This window comes from Lissotriton helveticus, chromosome 7, assembly GCF_964261635.1.
Source record: "Lissotriton helveticus chromosome 7, aLisHel1.1, whole genome shotgun sequence".
In the NCBI taxonomy this organism is placed as follows: domain Eukaryota; kingdom Metazoa; phylum Chordata; class Amphibia; order Caudata; family Salamandridae; genus Lissotriton; species Lissotriton helveticus.
The window spans coordinates 1,367,670,918-1,367,697,748 of record NC_136068.1 but is presented as its reverse complement, the minus strand read 5'-3'; the positions used below and the strand labels follow the sequence as shown (position 1 = coordinate 1,367,697,748).

At 43.2% G+C, this 26,831-nt stretch overlaps 1 protein-coding gene across 2 annotated transcripts in view; it reads right to left on the bottom strand.

Annotated features, from left to right (window-relative positions):
• Nucleotides 1-1,736: 1,736 nt before the first annotated feature.
• LOC144770293 (Golgi apparatus membrane protein TVP23 homolog B-like) overlaps nt 1,737-26,831 on the bottom strand; it is a 121,558-nt gene continuing 96,463 nt past the window's right edge. For both annotated transcript variants that reach the window (XM_078654690.1, XM_078654691.1), the window contains exons 6-7: nt 11,861-11,989; nt 1,737-7,772 (exon numbers count right to left, since the gene is read on the bottom strand). In XM_078654690.1, coding sequence (XP_078510816.1) covers nt 7,740-7,772; nt 11,861-11,989 — 162 coding nt within the window. In that variant the 3' untranslated portion in view covers nt 1,737-7,739. The remainder of the gene's footprint in view (nt 7,773-11,860; nt 11,990-26,831) is intronic.

Below are 26,831 nucleotides of genomic sequence, written 5' to 3'. Positions count from 1 at the left end.
ATTTTGTAGCGTTCTGGCCAATCTGTGATCAGTCATTACAGAAAGATGTCCACCACTGTGTCCCATAAAGCGAACAAATGTCTCCCCCAGAAGACCGGACGTGTTCATGGACCAGAGGGCAAGGCTGGTAGAGGAGAATACATGTTTAACAAGCAATTCTATTTGCTTAGATTTCTTTTCAAGCAAAGTGGTGAGAAAATCATCAGGCAACTCGTAGGGGGTGCATAAATATGAAGTCGGAATCCACAGGAATGAGTCTATGCCGCCTTGTCACCGGTTGATTACAGCTGTGGAGGAGGGGAGGGTGGGGAGGTGGGGGGAAAGGAATAGCCTAGCGTTGCCTAGATGCCCATAAGCACATCAGTAAGTGCCCCTTTGAAAGGCATCAGAGGTTTGTGGTTTGTGTGCCCAGGATTAAGGACCTCTGTGAGGACATTCGTCTTTTGTTCTGTTGTAGGGAGTGTAAGGTCTAAAACCTCTGCTGTCCTCCTAGTTACAGTCTCAACGGAGGCGGAACCATCAGTTGCCATGGCTGGATGTGAAGAGGAAAGACCAAGGTCTGAGGAGGTGTCCAGACTGGCATTTTGCAGGTCATCAAAAAGAATGCCATTGTCACCGGGGTCCACATTAAGTGTTGTCATCTACATCCACTTCATCATCATGGAGAGGAGTGAAATGGTGGTGAGAAATAGATTTCAGTGTCCAATAAGACTATTGGCTTCACCTCCGACGTTAGCTTTAAGCTGGCGGTTGCCCTTGCACTGGGGACACCGTTGGACAATGCACCAGAGTCAGAGGCATGTGTTCAAAGGAAGGTTCAACCGCGAACAGAGACCAAGTGGTGCAGTTGGTGTGAGGGAGGATCTACTGCCAGCAATCCGACTAGAGGCCACCTAATGTCCTTGAGGCCCGAAGGCGCACCCGAGGGATATGGCAGGGCACCAAAAACGGTGTTGAAGGCCTATTTCAGCTCTCAAAGCTGTAATGGCATCGCCAATGGCACAGGAAGGTCTTGGAGCATCAGGATCAACGTTAGCATCAGCTCAGACTCTGCCTCCTAAAGGTGCCAGGAGTATCACGTGACGGTGGGAGTGGTGGGACAAGGGAGACCCCTGTTTTTTTACCTACAAGCAAACTTCGATGACTACCAGCCACAGGAGCTGCTTCGGGGGGAAAACGCATCTATACCCTCAACAGGGACCAATTTTTCTACTTCTTATAGAGTTCAGTAACAGTGAGTTTCGTTTTGTGCTCTCAGATGGCCTTGTGATTCATTTTCTTGCTACAGTCACACAATGCAGAGTCGTGTTTGGATCCAAGACACCACAGACAGATGTACTGGATGTTGGTTATCAACATCTGCCAATGACAACCTCAACATGGATTAAATACTGTAGTATTGGGGAGCAAGATGTCTGCACACTAGAGATTTGAGGAAAACAATTCTGTCAGGGTTGCAGGAATCGAGAAGCTCTGAATCCACATTACAAGGCGCAGAAAGAAGGGAACGGACGTCAGCACACGGAGGTGGCGCATATATGGAGGCCCTGACATCACATCCAGGGTGAAACAGATCTGCGCAGCGCCATCTGACGACACACAGGGAAACTGCTAGCAAAACGTTTCCAGACCTTGTCTGACACCAGGGATCACAAGGAGAGGAATCTGTAGTTAGACGTTTTTATCAGAAATATAACATTCACAATGTGCTTAATTAACAAGCTGAACATATGAAATAGCATGGATATGGCACTTTTTAATAGAAAGAATAAACAATATCCCTCATTTACCAAAAAACAATTAAATATTTATTTACAATGAAGGATCGAAAGCATGAAGTAAATCTGAAAAATACACAGCATTGTTTACACTAAACTGCACTCTGATTCCCGATAAAATCTTTTGACACAAAGCAATTCACTAGAACTCTGCAATCAATTGAGCAGATTATTTATAATAAGCATACTCATTTTCAAACTATTATTGTGCTTGACAGTTTGTCCATAATGTGGCCAAAATGCAGCACAATCAATATATTAAAAAATTGGTCTGATTAGTTCAAATCACTGTGTAAGTCTAGGTCAGTTTTTTAAATACAAAATACATACAACGTAACTCCCAAAACCACCTCTAAAACGTGTTCCTTCATTTTTCTGAGGAAAACATTTCCTTGTATTTTACACCTTTCTAAAAGCATTCATTTACATTTGCTTTATGCATATGAACTCACCCACAATACTGAAACTGACCAGTGAACAGTTTACACTAACATATTGCGATAAAACCTTTAAATGAAAAGGTGTTGATGGTATTCATCTGCCTTATGCTTTTTACCGGTGCATAATGTGGTGCAAGTATTGGTTCTGAGGACCACAACACACAATACATTTAAGTATCACAATCTTGAAAAACAGAAAATGACAAGTCACTGTGGAGCTCCATGACTAGACAAAGGTATTTCACTTCATGGTCAGTGACCCATTCATGAATTAAAATATCCTGAATTTGCAGTCAGTCTGGGAGTGCACTATACATTATATGTGCATTCAGACTGGTTCTATAGCATTGTCTGAATAGAGTTCCACTTCTTGAGATGTTACAGTGGGACGTTTGAGCAGATTTACTTGGCACTTGCGAACAAGTGAAGTTTAAATTAAAGACAGCCAAAAACACTCTTTATAAGACAAATATACAATACAGTATTACCAGCTCTTGTGCAGAACAGGCGGCTCACAAGTTATTGCAGGAGAATCTGCAAGCCAAACATAGTTTTACAATATATTTTTGCATTTATTATTGCACGAATAGCCCTGTGAACTAAGGATTTCAACCATTTGGAATTCCTGTTTTTTTCTTTATACGCAATATACAAAACAAATAACAGATAATGTGCATTGTAGAATAATGACGCAATTACAAACCTTCTGGTTATATTTCTAAACCACTAAGTTTTGGTATTTCTTTTTTAATCATATTTTTTAACGCCTTCATGGAATTTCCGGACCATTATCTATGTACTGCATGTCTGCCACTGGTCCATGAAGTCCAGCTTTTCAAGAAATCCAAAGGTAACAAATGTACATACAATCTAAATAGGAATCATTTACCTAATCGATGATTGTAATGAAATTATGGCATGGACCCAGCTCTCATGGACCAAGAATGGACATTCCTGCTGTATACAGGAGAAGAAAAACGCACAACTGAAGGACTTAACATTATCTTCCTTGGCATTTTGGGGTGGGGAAGACTTGCTGGCATGTAAACAAAGAATGGGCTGGCCAATCTGAGGTGTAGGAAATGTGGTAGTGCGTGAAACAAGGCATTTAGGCAGGAAGAAATAAAGGACTTCAGCAAATAAAAAAAAATAGCACAAGGGGAAATTTGAATAGATAGATGAAATAAAAGGGAAGGGAAAAAATTATGCAACACATTGGAGGTGAAGGGGTTAAAAAATATAAAAAAGGGCAGAAGATATATTGGACATAGCGTGTAGGGATAGAAATCCAATACACACAATGAAGAGGAAACTAAATATGAAAGGGGAGGGGGGGGGGACAAAAGGGGCAAGCAGAGGAGTTAGAAAAAATATGAAGGGGAACACATTCTCACCAAAACTATAAAAACCACACTTCGTACACAGTATTTATGTGTGGCGGGCTTCCAAGTAAGAATCGAGACTGGCAAACATTTGGTATGAAAGTGTTGTGTGAGAAAACTATGCAAGTATATAGGCAAAGCAGGAAAATCCACGAGCTCCTACTAAGCCAATAGCCTGGAAAATTGAAAGAAAGTGCTCACATAATAAAAACTACTTTGCATCGCCCTAGAAATATATGGTGAACACTCCAACGTTGATTATAGACTATAAGAGAGAGGAGGAATAGCTTGGGAAGGTATACAAACTTTACCCTGCACTCTTTTCCCCGCAGGACTTTTCAAGAAGTTATTATTCAGGTACGTACCAAGAAGCCCTTTTTTGGTAATGAACACATAGGCAATTTTTTTTTATATGACACAATTATTAGGTAATTTAAAAAAGGGGGAGGGCATTTAAAGTTTATGGACTGGTTAAGGGTTGAGGGCAGTAGGGGTATGGGGTAGTAAGGGATCAGTAGGGTTCAGGGATGAGTAAGGGTAGGGAGTAGTATTGGGTAAATGAAAAAGTGTAGCAGGGAGAAAAATATATATTACAAAAATATGCATTTATTTTTTAATAAAAAAAGGAGTCTCCCTTTAAATTAAATATATTTTTTCAATGGATGGGGACTGGCCGGGGGAGGGGGGGTATTATTTTAAAGAGAAAATTTGGGAAAGTTTCTAACGCACACAGATATTGGTCAATACCACGCAATTGCCTGGTAAAACCTATGTGGTATTAGGTACTAAGTGTTGAAAATGTCAGCGCCATGTAATGCTTGTGAGGTAAATGCATGTGTGTTACAGACTGATATTTGCGTGGGATTACACTGAAATATAATGAGGGATAACCCACGGCAACTGACCTGGTGTGCACATTGCCTTGTGCCAATGAGCAAATCCAACATAAGCCATGACTAATTTAATGCAGATTTACAAAGAAACATTAAAAACTACATCAATTCAGTGACTGAGAACAATGCCAATTTATGTCTTCAGACCAGTCATTTAAGGTAAAAATATAGCTGAATTTCGGTGCCCCATTCCATCACCAATGCATACTTAAAATATACTATGCCAAGTTATAATATACATCACTATACCAAAAGCTTTGTATATCATATCAGCTGTAAAAAACACATGAATAGGAAGCATAGACTGTGACTTTCTGGAGCAAGTGCTACCAGTCACTATATATGGAAATCTAGCTTCAAGGCCATGGTAAGCATAAGCCTCCAGTTGTTTAGTAAACACCCTCTCCAGCTTGATGTAGATCCCCCAGCAGTCTGATTTGAACAAAAGTAAGGAAGACTCAGCAGCAGAAGCTGTGCTGACGAACACAGAATAAGTACTATTTTTGTCCAATCTGATAGCTCTTAAATTAAGCATTCTCTTGTAATAAAGTTGCGTTGTCTGATTCCAGGAAGAGTCCTTAGTTCAAAGGACTCCAGATCTCGATACATTAGCGGATCTCCTTAATGATAGTATTCCTGTGAAATGTCGATGGTGGGGAGCCAGAGTTAGCAAGTGTGACTCATTTTGCCACACCGCTCTCCTAATCTGGTTTATGAGGTAGAGCCGAAGTAATGGCCTTGTAGATGACAAGGGACACCTTTCACAAAGTAAAGTATGTAATCAGCTCTAGTATCTTGGTGGCAATACTTTGTCAAGAGCGGACACCTTGAATACATCTTTAAATTGTAAAAAAAAAAAAAAAAAAAAGGTTAGCGAAGGTGAAGAAATATTTTTTTATGGGTTGCTTCTAGAGAAGTCCGTACCACTACTACTCAGTTGCTAAGCTGAATAATTTATACATTTCCAATATTTAAGGTTGCAAGTTTGAGAATCAATAAAATCTGGGTGTTACAAGAAAGTATATTGTTGAAAATCAGTAATTATTCACAAAAATAAACCCACAAACTCCATTTTTCTTCTCAAGGTTAAACAGCAAAGCACTTTAGCAGTACATAAAAACATTAGTTATACCAGTTTTTCTATATTTGGTAATTTTCTACGACGGTTAGTTGAATAAGCCTAGTCCTGAAAAAGGTAACAAAACAAATTAAACTATCATCGACATTACCCGTTAAGAGAGAGATTTTTAAAGTTTAACACTTCCGTACCATCTACTTTTTTCAAAAATTAGTTGTGCTTTTTGCTTTATTTCACTCATAAACCACAGTATCCTTGCTTTAATATATTTAGTAACCCAGTACTCTGGAGTTATAGGGATTTCCTAATTATATATTAAATACATCTCTATATTGATCATTTGAAAGGTTACCTATTAGCTCTTTATTTTATAGACCGTTCATAAGTATTTATTTTATTTTAGACATTTGTACAGCGCTCTGTTACCCATAGGTGTCCTGGCGCTATTGCTAGTACAGCAAATTGTAAAACAAATGAACGTTAGCATCTTTTCTGACAGCTGCCAACCTGATCAAAAGTGGCAACTTTTCAGGCTGTAGTCTCCTTTATTTTTAGCTAGTTTGGATGCAGAAGAGAGAAAAGCAACTTGGGAGTGCAAGAATAATTCTGTAGCTTAGAAACTATTCTCACAACAAATGTGCAAGAACATAAAAATATTAAGCATGTTAAAAGTGAAAACATAGGTAGGGATTCTAGAGAAAACAGCAGCATACTGAATCCCTTGAAACAACTGAGCCACAAACTAAAACTAACAGACATAGTATTAGGATGAAAAAATATGACTAACTTTTTTGGAACTCTGATGACAATATTCTAGGTTTTCAAATCGGAGCAAATGTTTTTATTGTTTTTGTTCACAGTAAGTTACATTTCTGTGAGCAATTTACAAGCAACTGTAACTCTTTCAAGGGGCAAAGAAAAGTGAAGACCAGTATTTGTAGGATGAAAATTTAAATTCACACAATGACAATTTAGCAACGGCTGACCTTGCAACTACATAATCAGAACATTCGGAACTGGATACCAAAGCTGGGGAAATGTTGCCACAACGCACAAGAGGAGCACACCAAGGCCACTGCCCAGAGTCATTTCTTAGTATGAAACAAGTGTGATCGGGGCATACTTGCATTATGGACATGCCTATCCTGGATTCTGTATAGCTATAGCAATACAATTCCTGGACTGTACTGTTTCCTACCCGATCATCCAACCACAATGTTGTTCATGTGTCGAATCCGATGTTTGTACTAGTAGTCCTTTCTTTTATCCTTCAGTCCACCACAGAGATCTTTAACGGAGAAAACTGGCTTTCAGATAACACCAGCAGTGAACATTTTTGCATGAGGAATCGTGCATGTTAAAAACTCAAATGCATAGCACAATACAAATATTAACATTGTGGATAAAAGCTTACTTACAGCATATGGTAGAAAATGTTGTAGAACCCATACATACATTGTCACTACCCTTTTTCTTTTCGTTTAGCACATGCTCACTTCGCTTTTGAAAACATACCGATTAGCTGTGAGAATATTTTGAAACTCTTTTGATCATCATCAAAATATTAGGAAGTTAAAATAGAAAGTCTGAAATGAAAAAACAAGGGTTGTCACAACCATGTATAGAAGAGTTATTATTGGGGAGATACTGGGAGATTGTTTGCTGTTTCTATCATCATTCATTTCTAATGAATGGAATGAAAGGATCCCAAAATTAAATTTGCTTCATAAACAAAGGTTTAACCTCTTCCATGCGTCGGATGGCCCCCGGCCGACTGACGTCACGGTGTGCGTTAGACAGCCAGGGGCCGTCCGAATTGCACACACTTAGAATTTGCCCGCACAGCGGGGAAATGTGCGCCGCATGGAAGCGGTTAATGCTGTAAAGTTCAGCACCCAAAATTAAAGTCTCCAGACATACTATGTTACCTAGACTTAATGTAACCCTCTACAAGAAACGAGGATTACGATCCTAATTCCGACTGGAGGGATGCATTTGACCTAATGCAGCATTGCACTACCAAACACACTGGAATTTTAGAGCATTTAGAAAAACACCGGAGCAAAGAACAAGTCTTTGCTGTAATGAATGCATAGTTCGAAATTTGTTTCTGTTATTCATAGATAGAAATTGAGTCCAACGCCCATTTGGGTCTCTTCATCGGTTCTTCATGATTCGGATTGATTTTCTTTTGCAAATGTCTGTAAAATAAAATCGGCATAACAAACTATTTAGATTAAAAGTAAACATCACCATACCATATAAGGCAGACAAACAGGTTTACATTTGCTGTGGTATGATAATGAACAGGAACAAAGTTTCCTAAAGTAAACAGAAGAAACATAGAGGACTCTAAAAGCAACACACCTGCAGGAAATAAAGAAGAAACAGTGTTTTTGAAACAAAAAGAACAGAATAAAGAATAAGAAAGCTATGTAAAGAGAAAGAAAAAAGAGAAAGAAACCAACAAACAAAAAAGAAAGAAAGAAAAAAGAAAGAAAGAACTTTAGTAAAAGTTCAGAAGATGTGTATATGAATGCCTCTGGAGTAAATATTGGCAAAAACTCAGTTTCACAACAGGGTCAAGGGAACTTGGATTAGGAAGCTGAGGCATTCAAAGCTGCCTTACTTCGGTTCTAGAACTACCAGATGCATCAGTCCCATCAAACCCAAGTTGGTTCCTTTCCCCCTCAATAGGTATTTACTTTTGGGTGGGGTTTCACAGAGCTCACCTTTCCTTGCCCTGTTTTTTCGGTAACACATGCACACATAGTCACTGTTCCATAACATCTTTTACATTCATTTATGTATTCATGTTGACTCACAGTTCTTCCCTCAGCCCTTCCCTCAGTCAGTACGCTCCAACTCAGCATTCAAGATACCATCAAAGTCACAATTCATATAATCTAAGGACCAAGATGAAATCCTCCATGCTTTTCCGTTCATATCTATCATCACATTAATTCATTACCGGGGACGGCCCTATAAAGAATACTGGTATACTTTCTGACTTTGTAAAATCAAGAGGCCAGTCCATTGGCTACAAGGATAACATTTTAAATCTTCTCTTTGGTGTCTCAATGCTGCCTCGCCTCCTCTTATCTGCTTGGGGTATTAGAGGTGTTTGGATTCCAGCCTTCTTCACTGCTGCAAATTCAGTTTCAAAATAACGGTGATTTGGGAAATTCTTGTTGAACATCCCTTCCGTGCGGACCTGCAGTGCAGGTTATTCAGCAGGGAATGTGCAGTATATATAGAGTAGCAGTCAACTGTCTGCAGCAAAATTACTGAATACACAAAGTGGCACATAGACTGCCGGGGTTAGAAATGGCCTGTCTGTGCTCTCATAACTTGTGAAACCAGTGTATTTTGCAAACTAATTCAAGGGTATGCAGTGCTCCCGAAAGAGAGAACAAAATGTGCCATGCTGGTCAATGCCACACAATTTCCACAGCACCATTTTGCACAAATGTATGCCAACATTCAGGCTTGCAGCATCAGCAATGCAGATGCAAAAACAGTTAACAAATGTTGACATGTTTGAGCTCTCTCAGTTGCATTAACACACAGTTGTACTTCCTTCAACAGTGAGAATTTGCCAGGCCCAGATCGCTGGGAATCAGGAAAGCTTACGCAGAAAAGTAACCTCTGCCAACAGCACCACTCAGGGCGTATAAGAAAAAAAACACAAAGCATTAAGAAAAAAACCACACAGAAGCGGTCTAGTATTTATCACTAAAGAAGGGATTATCAAATTTCCGGGTGCGTTATCACTTTTCTCAATACAGGAGAACGTATAGATGCCTGCACTGCATACTTAAATTAATTTACTGTTGTCATTGTCAGTCTTTTTTGCTTTGCTTAGTTTGTGCAAGACCCAGATATCCTTTAAAATGAGGATTGCTATTTATAATAGGAGAGTGAAATCCTGTTACAAAAGCTCATCCCTAACTTAATTATTACAGTTGAATTATAACTTCTCTAGTTATCTAAGAAGAAAATTACATAGTTGCTCATATGTGAAAGTTATTACAGAGGAGTTGTGCTGTCATAATGCCTGCTGCCAACAGCCAAGATGAAAGGTAGGTCACAGAACATAATGACAGTTTCAATGTCAACAAAAGAAAACGAGAACTGTCTTTATTACTTTACACGTTTCTACACATTCTGAGCCTGTTATTTATTAAATCTGGTTCACAAACCTATTTTAATGGTTTTTCTGTAAGAAATTGCTGGCTGCTTTTTGGCATGTTTAATTTCACAATGAACATTCTGCTATCATTCTTCATGTCTGCAACCACACTATCTCTGTTATATGAAACAGAAAGACAACAAGGATTTAAGCGGTTTGTGGGAACAGTGACTGTGCGACCACATATCTGGAAAAATACCCTCTGCCGTACGTTAAAAGGCTATTGCAAGTCACCTTGAAGATATATTCATATATATATATATATATATATATATATATATATATATATATATATATATATATATATATATATATATATATACACACACACACACACACATATATATATATATATATATATATATATATATATATACACATACATACATATATATATATATTCTGTTTCTCCGTTTCACCACCCGTCGCTCCTCTTTGCCTCGGGTGCCTCCTTACCGCACGGTGAAGTGCGTAAATATTCAGAAACACACGGTCCTCACTCCCAGGTCCGTTCCACAATTAAGGGCACTCACAGCTCTGTCACGTTGTTTTTCATTGCCATAGTTTATGTTTAGGCGCTGCACAATCGTATCAACAAACGCGTTTCGGCGTTGCTGCCTTCGTCAGTGTCGATAGATACATACTTTCATGCTGTTTAAATAAAGTTACAACGTAACATAGTCACGTGATTAAAACCAAAGTAAGAAACAAATGAATAAAAATAAAAGGCACAGTGAATTCTCTACATTACTGTGGCGGCCATCTTACAAGGTCAAAGAAACGCTTTATCCAATGATAGTATCTTGCATACAAGCTATCAAAGAATTTCATTTCATCGTAATTCAGCAATATTTACTATGTACATTTCATTTTTATAGTTTTTTGCATTAAATCTTTTAAATTTTGTTAAGTTTGATAAGTTTATTTCGCCCTGAATGGGCTTGCCCTGTTCTATTCACAGGTCAATTTTCAGCGCTTCCTTTTCATTTCAATTTCTAATTTTGATGGCCTTTTAGTGTGCCAGCAAAATCCACATTTTGGCATAGGAATATTGCCATGAATGGGCCAAAATGTGAAAATTTCAGTTCTCATAGAGGGAGTGAGTTTGCAGGTAAACAGTCAGTGTTGGTCTCTTTCCTTAGTTATCATCGACATTTCATCCAATATGTACCCACATTTCTTCCTCATTATTGAGGCCTGTCGGGCTCTTTGTCTGTAGCATTATTATGTATCGTGATTCGAGGGTTCTTAGTTTTTTCACCCAGTCTCCCCCCCGTTCAGTGCGATGAAGACAATAATTAATCTATCTGACAGAATTCTATCAAATAAAGAACAAGAACTATTGCAGTTAGGATTGACATTCTGCCCCACACCGGTTTTTGACTATACTCAAACGCGTATAGACCTTTACAAATTCGTAAGGAAAGTGAAGCTCCTGAAAATCCACACTATGCACCCCAAATCAAACGAGTTAGGACCATCGGATGAATCAACAATTTTGGATACACTCACTGGTAGGGATACGCAGCCCTGAGTGTAGCACGGGAACTATTGGATGAAGGGAGCTCTCAAAGTGAACCGACACCAGCATTGACACAAATGCTGGAAGAAGGAGGTATCAAACAACGTGGTTGCAAAAGTATGATGACCATCAAATCTAAATTTATCCCTAAAGGAACACACGATGTCATAGACACATTCCAAGAGGTAATAATTGAAGAAATCAAGGATTTACAAAAATCTAAATTCAACAGTATGAGGAGAAATTTGAGCAAAATTGATTTTTGTATCTGATTATGCTGAATCTTTGACAAATAAAAGAAAACTGGGAAGAATCGCTTTTGTGAGTGCGGACTTTCTCCCTTAACTCAAGGGATTTAGATAATATTTAAAAGCAGGGCTCTGCTTAGTAGTTCGGCACCGGTGGAGAGAGCGCCTTTGGACCACATTAACTTTGAGCCAAGCTGTGTGATATATATATATATATATATATATATACATATACATATATATATATATACATACATATCTCTTTAAGCAAACCAGAGTTAAAACACAGCTGGAGAAACTCTTAATGGGCACCAAAACAATGTTTACCTGGCGTAAGAAATGACTTCCGAGGTATCCAGTAGCTAGACTGGTTAAATTCTTCCTGCTGCCAACTTTACACTTGACATAGCCATACAAGTTTGCACCCTGCAGAACGACACCCATGATGACGACAGCCTGAGTGAGAAAGACGAAATAATAAGTACTAATTAATCAGTATCCAGATTGACATCACCATCATCATCACAAGCTTAAATTTAATCTTCTTTCCTACTACTGTTCAATTGTTCTAGTGTGACCAACTCTAAGCCCAGAGAGATTGGGGCCACAAAAAGTCTTTGTGCCCATCTTCCCTAGATCGAATTCATCTCAACTAATCAGGTTAGCTTGGTCCATCTGCCCTGGCTTGTCCTTGGTATCTATTTTCTTAAAGGATGTTTTTGCTTCTTTGCTATTTTCTGTTCCCCCTTTGTTATCTTGGCCACAGATTTCATATATATTTGTTGGTGCTGCATGATTTTCTAGCGTGTAACATGAACCGATCAAGTGTGCATTATTCTATAGATCACACTACACTTTGTTCAAAAGCTGGTAGAGCAACCGTGTGTGTCTGTGTCCAAGAGCAAGAGAGAAAGTTATCTGCGGGCCAACTCAGACATTCTTCAAACTGCGATAAAATGAGCATTTTAAGCATCAAAAGTAAGTAATTCTTCAGTAATAGATTAATTAAAATCTTTTCAATATACATTGTCAAACAATCAATAAAAGATAAAAGCATCTATAAGACACTAAGGACTGGAGCCAGACAAGCACATCTATAACACTATATTAGGCGGTGAGGCATCAATACGCATCTATGGGCAAACAGTGATTAGAAAATGAAAAACCTCGTTCCTTCCTCAATTGAGGACTGAAACCAAGGAAATAAAATTAATGGCGCTTTGTGCGATAGTGTGATGGCACAAACCAGACCAGGCATCAGGTTGCATATGTGGGCAAACAACGATCATAAAAATGAAAACCTCATTCGTAACTCAATAGAGGACTGAAGCCTTTGTGCGTTAATGTAGTGGCGTCAACCAGTCCAGGAATTTGGCATGACTGAAGCCTGGGTGTATGAGAGCTAGTCAAAGGAAGTTGTGTTTTTTTTTTTTTTAAAGTGCATGGTGCTTTGTACGTTAGTGGGACGGCGCGCACCAGACCAGACATTTTGCAGTGGCTTCTCAAAAGGGGATGTATGACATTACAACGCATGCATTTACATCGCATGCCTTTACAACGCAAGTATTACAACGCAGTCCATTACAATGCATAGTGCTTTGGGGCGCTGGATAGTGAATAGTTTAATTTACTATTCCAACTCCAGTCCTCGTGGACACTAGGGAAGGTTATTGGGTAGTAAATTAACCTATTCCCTATCCTAGAGCGCCCCCCAGAGCAATGCGTTGTAATAGTTTGCGTTGTAATGGTTGCGTTGTAAAGGCTCTGCGATGTAAAAGTTTCGTTGTAAGTGTTGTTCACCCTCAAAAGGCAGGTTGAGGCCCAGCTGAGTTGCTGCCAGATCGATTACAGTTCAGCTGATGGAACCTGGATGTGTAAGAGCATGTCCGAGGAAGTAAAGTGCATGGTGCTTAATGCATTAATGTAGTGTCACCCTCCAGACCAGAAGATTTGGCAGTGTCTTCTCCAAGGCAGGTTAAGACCCCGCTGAGTTGCTGCCAGAACGATGTTGAATATCTGCTGCTGCAGTCCCTCAACTGACGGTGCAGTTTGGAGAAACAATTCATTTTAGGTGCTGTGCTCGGCCAGCATCTTAAGGGCTAACTTGTGAGTCCCTGTGGCTTGGCACAGTGGATGGACTAGGGCCCCTCTTTGCAAGACTGCTGCGATATTCGATTTGAGCAGAATGAGGCCCTCTGGGGCCGATGGGCAAAGTTAATTGCGCTAAAAGCAGCCCTCAACTGAAAAATCAAGTGGGAGGAGCGAGTCAGATCAGATGCTATGCTCTTCCAGCTTCTTAGAAGGGAGGTTGAGGAACCTCACAGCCTTGCATGATAGCTGCAAGGGTCCCCTCTTAGTAAGGCTAGTACAGCTGGACGGCATTACCTGACATGCAAAGACCTTAGAGATGGGCGTAAACCTTTCTGCCTGTAATTTAGCACTGTAACGTTTCTTTGGTGTATCCGCAAAGACAACACTGATCCAAAGTGGAATTAGTTTATGATGTGCTCCTGCTTGCTCGATCTTTAAATCAATATACAAGTATTATATCTCCGTGGTCTTTTGGAACCCCATCAAAACCTGAATAAAACTGGACCTTTGCAGTCTCAGCATAAGAAATGGTCTGAACCACTGCCTTTCTATTCTGGCAGAGAGTAATGTATACTGGTGAGCAGTGTTTGAATACTGAAACTACATTTACACTTTATTCAGAAAGCATATCTGGATTTTTTTTAATGCGTCTGCTTGTCAAAAATACACTAATCCACAGTTTTTTTCTTACAGGTGGCTTGCATTTCTGTTTCTATAAGACATCAGGATCCTTTTATTTGATACATACCTTACTACGATTCATCAGGTGAGACCAAACTTCCAAACAATCCTTTTCTATATATAATAATTACTACTACTTCGAGATCACAAATCACTGCCCTCCTCAAGTATAGGTTTTCGTTGGTGGTGAAAAGTTGCCATTCCTTTCATGGGGATTGTATCCGCTTAATATTCCTCCTGACCTAAAGGCTTCTAAACACAATCTGTCACTATCAAATAAAATTAGGAAAATGGCAAAACTTAAATTCACTAATAATAGATGATGTGGAAACTAAAGCTGTGGGGTAAAATGCATGCCGGGGTTTCTCAAAAGATGCGATTTTAGTTCCAATCGGAGAATTATTCACTAGGTGGCAAGATTGATAAGGAGTATTAAAGAGAAGTCTGTTAGCAATATTTGTTTTAATCGATTTCTCCAACTTTACACAATTTGTTTTAGATTTCCAACTGCACCATTTTTTTAAAAATCTGAGAGAATATTATGGGATTAGTAAACAGTATTAGAGTATTTGGTCCACTAAATGGGATTTTCAGTGTCTTTCAGACACTCATATAACCTGTTGGTCATGAAAATTAGAAAATATATTGCTGTTCCCTTTAAGTGTGTGTTTAGTTGCTAAAACCACAAAAGTATATATACACACAAGTATTTTAAGAGTCGTTTTGAAACAACTGGCGCTACAACAGCTTTGCACACCAGCAGTTGCTATATATGGTTCAGTGATGCTTTCACCAATTTAACAGCAAAACACACAACATGATGGACGGAATGTTGCACAATGGCAAACTATTCACCCCCAGTCACAGATCTGGGTTTAATCCATCGTTATTTTGCTCACCAAGCCACCCTAGTTCAGACATGGCCATATGCAAATCAGTCTTGGCCCTGTGCCTCATGGGAACAGTCCAGCCCTAACTGCCAAGCCATGTCTTCCCTGGACCGGAATCAAGCATCCTAGGACCAGTTTCTGTCCGTCAGCCGTCTTCAGCCAGGATAGCTTGACTCCAGTGGCGTAGTGAGCACGGGACCCATGCCTGGGCATACCCTTCCCATATAGGTTTGAACAGCAAAACACACAAGATGATGGACGGAATGTTGCACAATGGCAAAACATTCACACCCAGTCACAGATCTGGGTTTAATCCATCGGTATTTTGCTCACTAAGTAGTAGTAGTAACATGTATCATTAAGTGTGGGATAAAAATATCACTTGACTCAAAGCCTCCAATAACAGCCACATCTGGTATGTTATTCCCAACTTTATGTATTTTTCTTCAACAAAAATTTAAAACAGTTTGAATATTAATCATGCAATATAATAAACCGTATTGGCTTTGCAAAACATTTCAGTGGATCACTGTGGATTCATTGACAATCTCCCCTAATGATTACTTGAATTTAAACAGACATAGCTTGTTGTTTAGTTTGTCTTAAAAATAGGCTCGGATAAGGCTACAGCAGACAGGTTTTTCATGGAAAACCACTTTTGCAAGGCTTAAAACAAGTTACGTGCCTTTTTAGACTTGCTTGGATACAATTACAATGATGTTTTCCAGGGTATTTTAATTCATTTCTTTATTTATTTATTTATTTATTCAAAGTTTTATATAGCGCGAACAAGATCCTTACAGATATCAGAGCGCTTCACAAAGACAGGGTAGGGGCAGTGGGAGTGAACAGAGATAATGGGAGCAGTATAATAGGAGCAGTATAATAGTCACTAACATGATAGGATAATAGTAACATACATAAAGCATATCGATATACACTCAGGTAAACAAGTAATATAAGGCGGTACGAGTCATTGATCTCAACACAGAGGTGTTCAGGTGCACCTTGGGTGTGTGGATGGCTTCTACCAAAGCCTTAGTGTAGAGAGAACACTGAGTGAGGGTATCAGGAGAGTGAATCAGTAAACCAACGTGTATCATATATTGGAAATGACACCAACGAGTTAGAAGTATAGTGCCAGAGGACAGGTGCACAGTGATACATAGCAATGCAGAGTTTCCGATCCAGCACCAATAGTGTTCAGGAGATCTTGGCCAGAAGGATGGTTTTCACCTCTTTCTTGAAGAGTGCAGTGGAGGAGATCAGCCTGGTTTCAGGCGGGAGCGCATTCCAGATCCTGGGTGCCATTCCAGAGAAGGAGCGCTTGTATGTTTTCTCTTTCCGGAATCTACGAGGTTTCAGGAGTAAGTTTTTTGAACTTCTATTGGATCTCGAACCTCCTGATATAGACAACTTTTGGGCGAGGTAGTTGGGTGCATTGTGGTGCACGGCCGCGTGTGTCATAACTGCAATTTTTAACTGTATTCTGGCTTCAAAAGGCAGCCATTTTAGAGCCTTTAAGTCTGGGGATATATGCGAATGCTTTCTTGAGCCAGTTATGAGTCTCGCTGCAGCGTTCAGGGAGGCTCTTAGGGGTGCAGTTGTGGAAAGCGGGAGTCCGCTGAGGGCCACAAGTCCGTAGTCTATTCGAGGGATGACTAAAGCTTGTACCGCATTTCGGAAGTCTTCAGCAGGGAGGAAGGGTTTAATTTTCCTCAATGTGTTGATTTGGAAATTAGCTGCTTTTGTGGCTTTGCTAACGTGCTGCTGCATGTTGAGCTTGGCATCGAGTGTGATGCCTAGGGATTTCGCCGAATCCACGATGGTAGGTTGGACATTGAGTGCTGTTAGGTTATTGAGCCATGTTTGGGTGGTGGAAATTTTCGCCAGGGGTGAGATGAGTAGGAACTCGGTTTTCAGAGCATTTAGTTTGAGGTGATTGTCTGCCAGCCAAGATTGAGTGTTTATGAGCGTGGAGTTCAGATGTTTGATGTCTTCCGGGGATTGTAGCTTTAGGTAGAGTTGAGTGTCGTCGGCGTACATATGGAATTGGACATTGGAAGCTTGGAGCAAGGTGGCGAGTGGTTCCATGACGAGGTTGAACAGTGTGGGGGAGAGAGAGGATCCTTGTGGAACACCTAGAACTGCAGGCACAGGTGTAGATAGCACATTGTCGATCTTGAACTTCTGTGACCGGTTGTGAAGGAAGGATGAAAACCATTTGAGAACAGTTCCCGATAGACCCATTCTAGTGCTTAGCAGCTCCAGCAAGTTCTCATGTTTGACCGTGTCAAATGCTGACGAGAGATCAAGAAGGATGAGGAGGCAGGACTCATTGCGATCAAGAATTTGGAGGGCGTCATCAATTATGTGTGTCATAGCTGTTTCCGTGCTATGTTTCGCTCGGAAGCCTGATTGATGAGGGTTGAGGAGGTCAAATTGGTCAATGTGTTTAGTTAGTTGTAGTTGGACACATTTTTCCAGCAGTTTGGCCAGGGTGGGGATATTGGTGATGGGCCGGTAATTGTTTAGGTCAGACGGATCAGCTGTGGGTTTCTTGAGTATAGGCGTGACTTGCCCCACCTTGAGGGAGTCCGGAATGAGGCCTTGTTGCAGGGAGCTGTTGACTATTTTGGTCCAGAGAGGGAGGAGCAAGGGGATGAAGTCTTTTACTACATTAGCAGGTAGAGGGTCTGTGAGGTGATTAGAGGGCTTCACGGTGCAGAGCAGTTTGTGTAATTCTTCTTCCGAGTAGGTATCGAAGTGCAGCCAAGATGCCTTGTTTTTAGGTTGAGTGTAAGACATTCTGGTGATGTTGGGGAATCTACTTACATCCATGATGAGGTCATTTCTTATATTGTCAGTCTTAATCTTAAAGAAAGCAGAGAAGGCTTCACAGTGTGGGGTGTCGCTAGTTGTGCTGTTTGATTGCAGGGGTTGTGTCTTTGTTTGGGTCTTGATTAGTTCGAACAGCTTTCTTGGCCTGTTTTTTGCTTGGTCCAACTGTCGTCTAAAGAAGTCTGCCTTTGTGCGCTTAATTTTCCTGAAGTAGGCATTTCTCTTGTTCTTAAGCCTTTTGAGGTGGAGTGCTGAAGGGTCCGATCTCCAGGTGCGCTCTGCCATTCGCATAGTACGCCTGTCGTCATTGAGACTATCATCATACCAGGGATTAGACGTTTTGGTGGAGACTCTCTTCAGTTGCAGTGGGGCGACTTCATTGACTACTGTGTTCATAGAGTCAAGGTAGTGGTCCATCAGTGATTGAACATCCGAGGCACCTGAAGGGGGAAGGAGGAGATTGCCGATGTGGGGAGGCAGGATAGAGGGGTTGAGGTTCTTTATGTCCCTTTTCCATGTTTTGGATTTGATTGGTTGAGCTGGGTTAAGTTTAACTTTTTCATTGATAAAGAAGGTGATAATATGGTGATCAGACCAGTCGCAGGGTTGAATCGCCTCCAGTTGTGTGGAGTTCTCTTTGGCAATGATGAGATCGAGTATCGAGCCTTTGTCGTGTGTTGGTCTATCGCATATTTGGGTGAGGTCAAGCGCATTAAGGAAAGTTTTGAGGCCATTCACCACTGCGTCTTTCCGATCGTTCCAGTGGAGATTGAAGTCACCCAGGTAGACTTGGGTGGTCTGCCGACCGGCATTGGAAGTGATCATGTCCATGAGTTGTTGGGTGAATATGAGATTGTCACCAGGCGGGTGATAGATGAGATGTAAAGCACAAACTTGTTTGCCCAAGCTGGTGATGTCGAGGCAGAGGAGTTCACTGGAGGAGAGGGGGGGGGGGGGGGGGGGTGACTTTATTGACGGAGAGGTTGCTCCTAAAAATGCATGCAATTCCCCCGCCCGTCTTGCCAGGAGACCTGTCCAGCCTAATGATATGATAATTGGGGGGGGACTAGTATGTCCATAATCGGGGTAGAGGCTTCAGTAAGCCACGTTTCAGTTAGGATGGCTAGGTCCAGATCCCTAGCTGAGACAAGATCAGCGATGTCGGAGGAGTGTTTCTGGGCCGATCTGCAATTGAGTAGGATGCATTTGAGTTTGGGAGAGAGAAGGGTGGTCGAGCTTTCTAGTGTGAGAGGAACTTTTCTGAGGTTGTTAGGGACGGAGCCTCTATTGTTGAGTGTTGGGAGCCTCAGAGGGTTTGTAAGAATTGTAGGTATGGGGATGTGTGTGTTGGATATGCGTTTTACCGGACCTGGGCCATAAGAGTGTAGTAGAGAGCATAAGTCACGGTCCGACAATGAGTTAAGGACACGACGGGGGCGGTGGGCGTTAGTGCGAACGGGGATAGTCGACCAGCGCGGGTGTCGTTGGAGGCGAGTGTATGTAGGGAGGGTGCGTCGTTTGTAGGGTAGAGGGATGGTGGAAGGTAGACTGGGCTGTGAGGAGAGAAGCTCTTTTATTGCGTGGACATCTTTTTTGATTTGTAGAATATCCTCTTTGACTTGCTGGAGGGTGTATAGAGTCTGGTCAGGAGGTGGATTGGGGATGGTGTTTGTGGTGAGAGCCATTGGTGAGTCATTGAGTAGTGAGTTGGAAAGCGAGCAGGGTAACGAGGGGGTGGATATACTAGTGTTGTTTGAGCGTTCTGTGGTGCTAAGGAGTGGGATGGCATTCAAGGTGGGGGCCTTTTTGTGGGCGAGGGGCGTGGGTGAAGTAGGTGAAATAGGAGGTCGGTGGGAGGCATGGGAAGTGACGTCAGTGGGAGACAGAGCCGTTGGGTAGAAGAGTGAGTGAAGGCTGAGGATAGTGGGGGAGACAGGAGGGAAGTGGGGGCTGAGAATAGGAGGTGGGAGAGAGGGGGATGCTGAGGTAGGAGAGGCGGTATGTTCTGTATCTTTTGTTGGGAGGGTGAGAGTGTCTTGGGTGGGAGTAGGGAGGGAGCTGTGGAGGGAGAGGTGTCCGCCGTGGGGGGGATGGGAGGGGGGGGGGTGGATAGACTCCAAATAGTGGTGTGTGCAGATGGAGGCGTGTGGGTGAAAGTTAATATGTCAGATGTGGGAGACTCGTGGGTGGGAGTGGGGAGAGGGCTGGGGAGGGAGATGGGTCTGCCGTGGGGGGGAAGGGAGGAGGGGGTGCATAAGCTCCGAGCGGTGGTGTGTTCAGATGGTGGCGTGTTGTGAGTGGGAGTTGTTATGTCGGGGGGGAGAGGGATGGGGGAGGTATGGGTGGGGGTATGATGGGTCATGTTAGTGGGGCGGCTAGTATATGGGGTGAAGACATTTATGACTGTTCTGGGGGAGTGAGGGGCGTTAACAGCAGGTGGGCCATTTACTGAGGTGCTAGGGGTATGGATGTTGTAGGTGGGGGCTGCGATGTCAGGGGTGGTAATGCTGGTGGAGTTCTGGGTGGGGGTCCGCTGCATGGAAAGGTGTTCTTTGAACTTGGGGAACAGGTTGTCTAGTAGTTCCAGGTTCTTGTCCGTGGATTGAATTAGGACGATCCCGTTATTGTAGATAGTAATGGTAGTCCTGCCAGGGAAGAGGTGGGAAGGTGTGATAGAAAGAGTTAGGCCATGAGATGTTTTCCTGGTGGTGGAGACGGTGAGCAGGGATAGGAAAGTTTTTCTCCATTGGGCTCTGCGTGAGGTGTGGAAGATGATGTCAGTATTCAGGGCTCCATTGCCCTGTGAGAAGTAGGTGTCGGCAAAAGGTGTTTCAGGGTGCGACCTCAAGAAGTTATGTTTGAAACGTTTAGTGGCTTTTTTGGTCAGTGTAGGAGGGTAGTTAATTCTAAAAGTGTGCGTGCCGATGAGCTCCATTATAGAAGGCTGTGATGTTGGGTGTAGGAGGTAGGACGACAATAAGAACTGTCAGCCGCTAAATACAGTGCAAAGGAGTGACACTTGTGAGTGATCAGTGTGTAAGAGGTAGAAGTCAGTGCATCAATGTGTAAGAGGTAGAAGTCAGAGCACTCCAAGAACAACAATGCATAGGTGCGGCTTACTTAATGTATCCTATATGCGAGGTAGCAGTCAACTTACATCATGTACAAAATATGAGAGGTAGAGCCGGTTAGGTGGAATCATATCTACACATCAGCGTGTACGAGGTAGCAGCGGGGTAGTCAAGGTGTAGAAGGTGGCAGGGAGCAGCTTACATGACTAAACGAGGTGGCTGAGGTAGTAATAATAGTAATCAGTGCAACATCGTGAAGTACCTTACATCGACGAACCAACAGGTAAGTGAGGTAGCGGACAGTGAGTGATAGGGATAAAGGTGAGATATGTGCAGCTTATCATATATATAGTATGAGAATAGGGCTAGACTATTAAAGAATTACTGAATCCCATATGTGTGCAAACAAATTACAGCAATAACAAGTACGACATTAGAAGATGAGGTAGCACTCAGTGCACTGTCAGTGGGTAAAAGTGACGATGGGTGTATGTTGCGTAAGGTGTAGGGTACCAGTAGTAGTATAATACTGTAGTAAAAGGTGGATACTTAAGCACATCGAGAGCACCAGGTTACAAGAGTTCTAAATACAATGATAGTAAATCCCGCAGTAAAAGACAATTATTTAAGAACACCCATATTTAACTACAGAGCTAAGTGGAAATCGTACCGATAGTAAATAATGGTCAGAAGGACTAGTCCATGATGGCCGCCAAAGAGAGCAAGAGTACTTTAAAGATGGCCACCAAGTAGGGAGGATGTAGTCATTAGTCCTCTTTTAGTTGTTGCTGTTTTGATAGCATGGCAGAGCAGTTTCAGATTCCATTCCGGTTGGCTCAGGGACCTGCATACCAAGGGGAGTCTTATCTCAGATTTGTTATCTGAAGAGGAGCAGCTGAGGGGCCTCGTATGTTCAGGCGGGGGTAGAGTGTTCAGTTTATGGCCCCGGCCATTTTGAGGACAATAGGTTTTTTACAGGATGAATCCATGCAGCACATCCAATAGAGAAAGAGACGTGAGCGTGTACAGGATCGCAGATCAGAGCAGCTCAAGCAGATCAGGGCAGATCCTCCCCAAGGCAAATCCTTTCTCCTTGCCTAGCTCACCCCCAGGAACTGGGTGAGCGGTGTGATGAACGGTGTGATGAACGGTGTGATCGGGGTGAGAGGGAGAGCCGAGCCAGACCCCTAGGTCCTCTCCCCACTCCTAGCACGATGGCTGTTGCAGGCGGAGGACGAGCTGCCCTTCCCCCGTCCGGGCGGGACACGCCGATCACAGCCCGCGAATATCAGCCAGGCGGGGAAGCCCAGACTCGCCCGCTCTCCGCCAGTCCGCTCCGTCCCTCGCCTCCTTCAGTCTCACGACCATCAGGTGCTCAGCTCCCCAGGTGTCGTCGCAGAGAGGCGCAGGGGGACAAACCAGCCGAGCTGTATTTGGCGAGCTCCGGTCATGCTCCGCGGAGCCTACCCCCTCAATGCCTGCAGGGGTGGTGGCGAGGTGGAGCCACTCTCCTCGGGGCTGCCAGGTCCCCGGTGTGTCCTCCGGTCCGTTGCCGTCACGGGCGTTCTCCCCAGCTCCAGCGATGGCGGGCGAAGCCACAGAACGCCAGCAACCCTCCCGTGAGCAGCCCAGCACCCACGGCGATCCTCCGAAGTGGCAAGCGGTGCGGGGCCCCAGCGTCGTCCCCACAGCCTCCCCAGCTTCAGCGGAGATGGGTCGGGTCACAGCTCGCCAGTAGCCCTCCTGTGGGCAGCACAGCAATCACGGTGAACTCCCGACACAGCCAGCGCTGGAGTCCTCACCGGTCCGGTGCAGACACTGGAACCGAGCGACGCCTCCAAGGGATCCCGGACTCCAACTCCTCCGATGTCCAGCGTCGAGCAGCAGTCCTCTCCCCAGCTCGCCCCACCGTCCAGGGCTCCGCTGCAGATTCCGGTGAGCGTTTTACAATCCAGTTACTTTTATGTAAAACCTGTTTCTTGCTGTAATCCAGTTACTTGTTTTTGTACAGCGCAGATGGGTGCTGTCCAGGATAATTCCAAAAAGGGATCCCAGGCACTAGGAGCTCCGGTCTGGAGCTCTTACCAGGCGGCCATCCTTGTTGTTGTGTTTAGTGTTTAGTTTTCAATTCTTGACTATGATCCCAGAGTTTCTACTTTATTTTTGGGAATTATTTGATTCTAACGGTCAACTTTGAAATAGATAGCCGAAAGACAATCCAGTGCAGTCTCACAATATGCACATCCTATATCAAACAAAACATGTAGGCTGTAGCGGTGACATTAAGACACCAAACAAGACCCAGTGCCCAAAAGAAGTCAATATATGTGTATATATATTGCACCAAATTTGGTATTCTCTACTTCTTGTCATACCTATTATGCCAGCCTGCTTTCTAGAGTAATGTGTACAAAAGTAGATTGGATGATGTCATCAATGATGTCAAATTATGTGTGCTGTGTTTTTTTAGTTCAAACTTACGTTGACATTTTCACCCAACTATAATGTCACTCTGGGCTTTGGTTTTTTCAGTGAAAAGAAAAAAATATATCCATGTTTTTAAATCAAAACGGCCTACTTTTTATTTTTAGGTGCAATTGCTATTAATCTTGAAACTGTGCTGTGCCCATTTTTCAACATAATTTTCACAGACCCTTTTCCCTTCACCCGTCTCACATTAACAAGTCCTATTACGTAGAAGCATTTCACTTTCTTTAAACTGCTGGAACTTCCCTCTTTTCCCTGCTCCGTTTCCCTTCAAAGTAACATTTAACTCCCTTCTTTATCTTTTTTCTACCTGCCCTCTTTATTGCTTTGGAGGAGGTGCCATGGACGAAAGGCACAACCAATCACTCTCCTTCACCTATCTTTAAAAGTATTTCATTTTCTCTCCGTTTTCCACTTTTCTGGAGGATGAGGGGGAGGGTGTATTTCATACTTTATCCCTCATCTTGACATTTTACCCTACCCGCTCTTCACTTTGCCTTTGTTGTCTTAACTCTTGTTTCTGCTTCAAAATGAAAATGATGTTACCAATCTAGGATTTAAATTGAGTCCTAAGAGAAAAGGCCCCTTTTTGCTTGGCCAACCCATTTATTCCCTCAAATGTATTGCTGCTATTTAGACTTTACACATTGGGGTCCTGCTGTCCTGTGCCCAGGGTATGTGCTCTGGCCCATAAAATATGGAAAATGGCTAAATCCTGATTGGCAGATACACCCATCCTGTAAAGCCATAGTATACGGTATAGAAACTACACCCCGGGCAAGGGACGTTAAACGTCACCCGTGGACAGCAGCACCTATTGTGACATCCATCAGTGTGACAGGGGAAACATGGCATCAGGCCTACCAGTGTTGTGTACTGTGAGATTGCTTGCAGTGGGGCAAACAGGAAGTGCTGAAAAAGTGGATCGGGTTCACCCTGGGAACTTCAACTCCATTGGTTAGGGAGGAGCAAGTAGTCACCCCACCCATTACCTAGGGCCAACCATAAATGTAGCACCCAAAGGCGCACTGTGCTGGCCCTCATTAATCTGTCGCTGGTCTCAGGAACTGTGCCTATCAGGTGGAAACAGGCGGTAGTCACGCCTATCCTAAAAAAGGCTACCCTGGATCCTTTAAAGCCCGAGAACTACCGCCCCATCTCGTTGTTGCCGTGGGTTACTAAAATTGTCGAGGCCCATGTGAATGTGATCCTGGCAGACCATCTTGCCAGAGCCAACATCTTGGATCCCACGCAAAATGGGTTCCGTGCAGGACACAGCACGGAGACTGCTCTACTTTTCATGGTTGAGCATTTGCGCTCTGTGTTGGATACCGGTCGAACTGCGGCGCTCCTGCTATTAGATCTGAGTGCCGCGTTCGACACGGTTTCACATGGTATCCTCTTGCAGCAACTTGAGGAAGCGGGAGTTAAGGGGCCCGCGTTATGCTGGTTTCGGTCCTTCCTTACGGATAGATCATTCCAGGTTGCTATCCCACCCGGCAAATCGAAACCGTACCCGCTGACACTGGGGGTCCCACAAGGGTCATCTCTGAGCCCCACCTTATTCCGCTGGCTGCGGTTGTCAAACGCTGGGGCCTGACAATGGTCTCGTATGCGGATGACACGCAGCTGGCGGTCACGTTGAGTGGGGACTCTGATTTGAAGGCCCTTAGCTTCCGCGAGGGTATATGTGCCGTGGCTAATTGGATGAATCAAAAGTGTCTCCAATTGAACACTAAGAAAACTGAGGTCATGGTGGTGGGAAAACAGGCAGGGCTGTGGAATGACAACTGGTGGCCTCAGGAATTGGGGTTGACCCCTGCTCCTGTAAGTGAGATTAAAAAACCTTGGGGTCTGGCTGGATCCGGCTCTTAGTTTCACTTGCCATACCAAGAGAGTGGCAGGCTCCTGTTATGGCATCATCAGAGGACTTAGGCCAATCCTTAAGTACTTTGACGCTTCCACCAGACAGTTGGTGGTCCAGGCATCTGTGCTATCCAGGTTGGATTATGCCAGCGCACTCCTAGCCGGGATCAATCAGGCAGAACTCACCCGACTACAGCGAGTGCAAAATACCGCAGCCAGAGTGGTGGTGGGACTGCCTAAACGGTGTTCGGCCTCTAAGTCACTGCACTCTCTTCATTGGCTCCCTATGAGCCAGAGAATTAAGTTTAAGGTACTTTGCCTGGCTTTTAAAATCCTCAAAGGTATGGCCCCACAAATTCTGATAAATCTTTTAAGTCCTTATGTCCCTCTGCGATCCCTGAGATCCTTGAGTATGCACTTGGCGACGGTTCCTCGTTTTAGACTTAGTAGAATGGGCGGCCGCTCCTTTCGAGTGGTGGCCGCAAAGTTATGGAACTCCCTCCCTGCTGAGATTCGGGCAATTGACAACCTACTGCAGTTTAGGCGGGCAATAAAAACTTTTCTGTTTGCCTAATCTCTGAACGAGCTTGCTCATTTTTAGATGTTGTGTTGCGTTTACCTTCTCAGCACGCCAGGACGCCCCTTTGCTGGGGCAGCTGTGCGCGATACAAAAAACAAATAACATAACATAACATAACATAACTTCTCAAAATATTTTCTGGCCCAGTGGAACAACAGAAGGGCTGCACCTGCTGTTTGAGACCTGTGAGGAGACCTGAAGGGCTGGACTATTGCCACTTGTACCCAGGACAAAGAAATGGTCTTCAAGGGTCAGCTGGTTGATAACCTGTGTGGCTACAGGGACACAAGCTGCAGGAGGTCTTTTCCCTGGACTGGACCCTGCTGGAGGCCTCTTCTGGAGCAACACGTAACCTCTACGAGCAGGCCCAGAAGGCCTGGGACGCTTGGCTGCGTCAATCTCTGAAAGGTTGTGGCTTAGAATAGCTTTGGACTTCCAGCCGCTGGAGGAAGAGGACCAAATTATCTGGGCTGATCCCGACAAGGTGCGACCGCTGAACTAAAAAAAAAAACAGTTCCTCCCCCTTTTAGATTCTCCGCAACGCCAAATCCGTTTCAACAGGCCCTCTGTAGGAAATTGGGTTACAGGCTGAGGGAGACGAACCCTACTCAAGAAGCAACCACAATTCTTGTCAGGGTGAAACACAAGTAAACCCAAAATTAAGCTGTGCTTAACCCTCTGGTAGCTTAGCGAAAAAGCAGTCTGGCATAACTTAGAGGCAATGTGTATTTATGTAGAACTTCAAAACACAATACAAGAAAAATCCCACACCAATTTAGAAAAATAGTGCA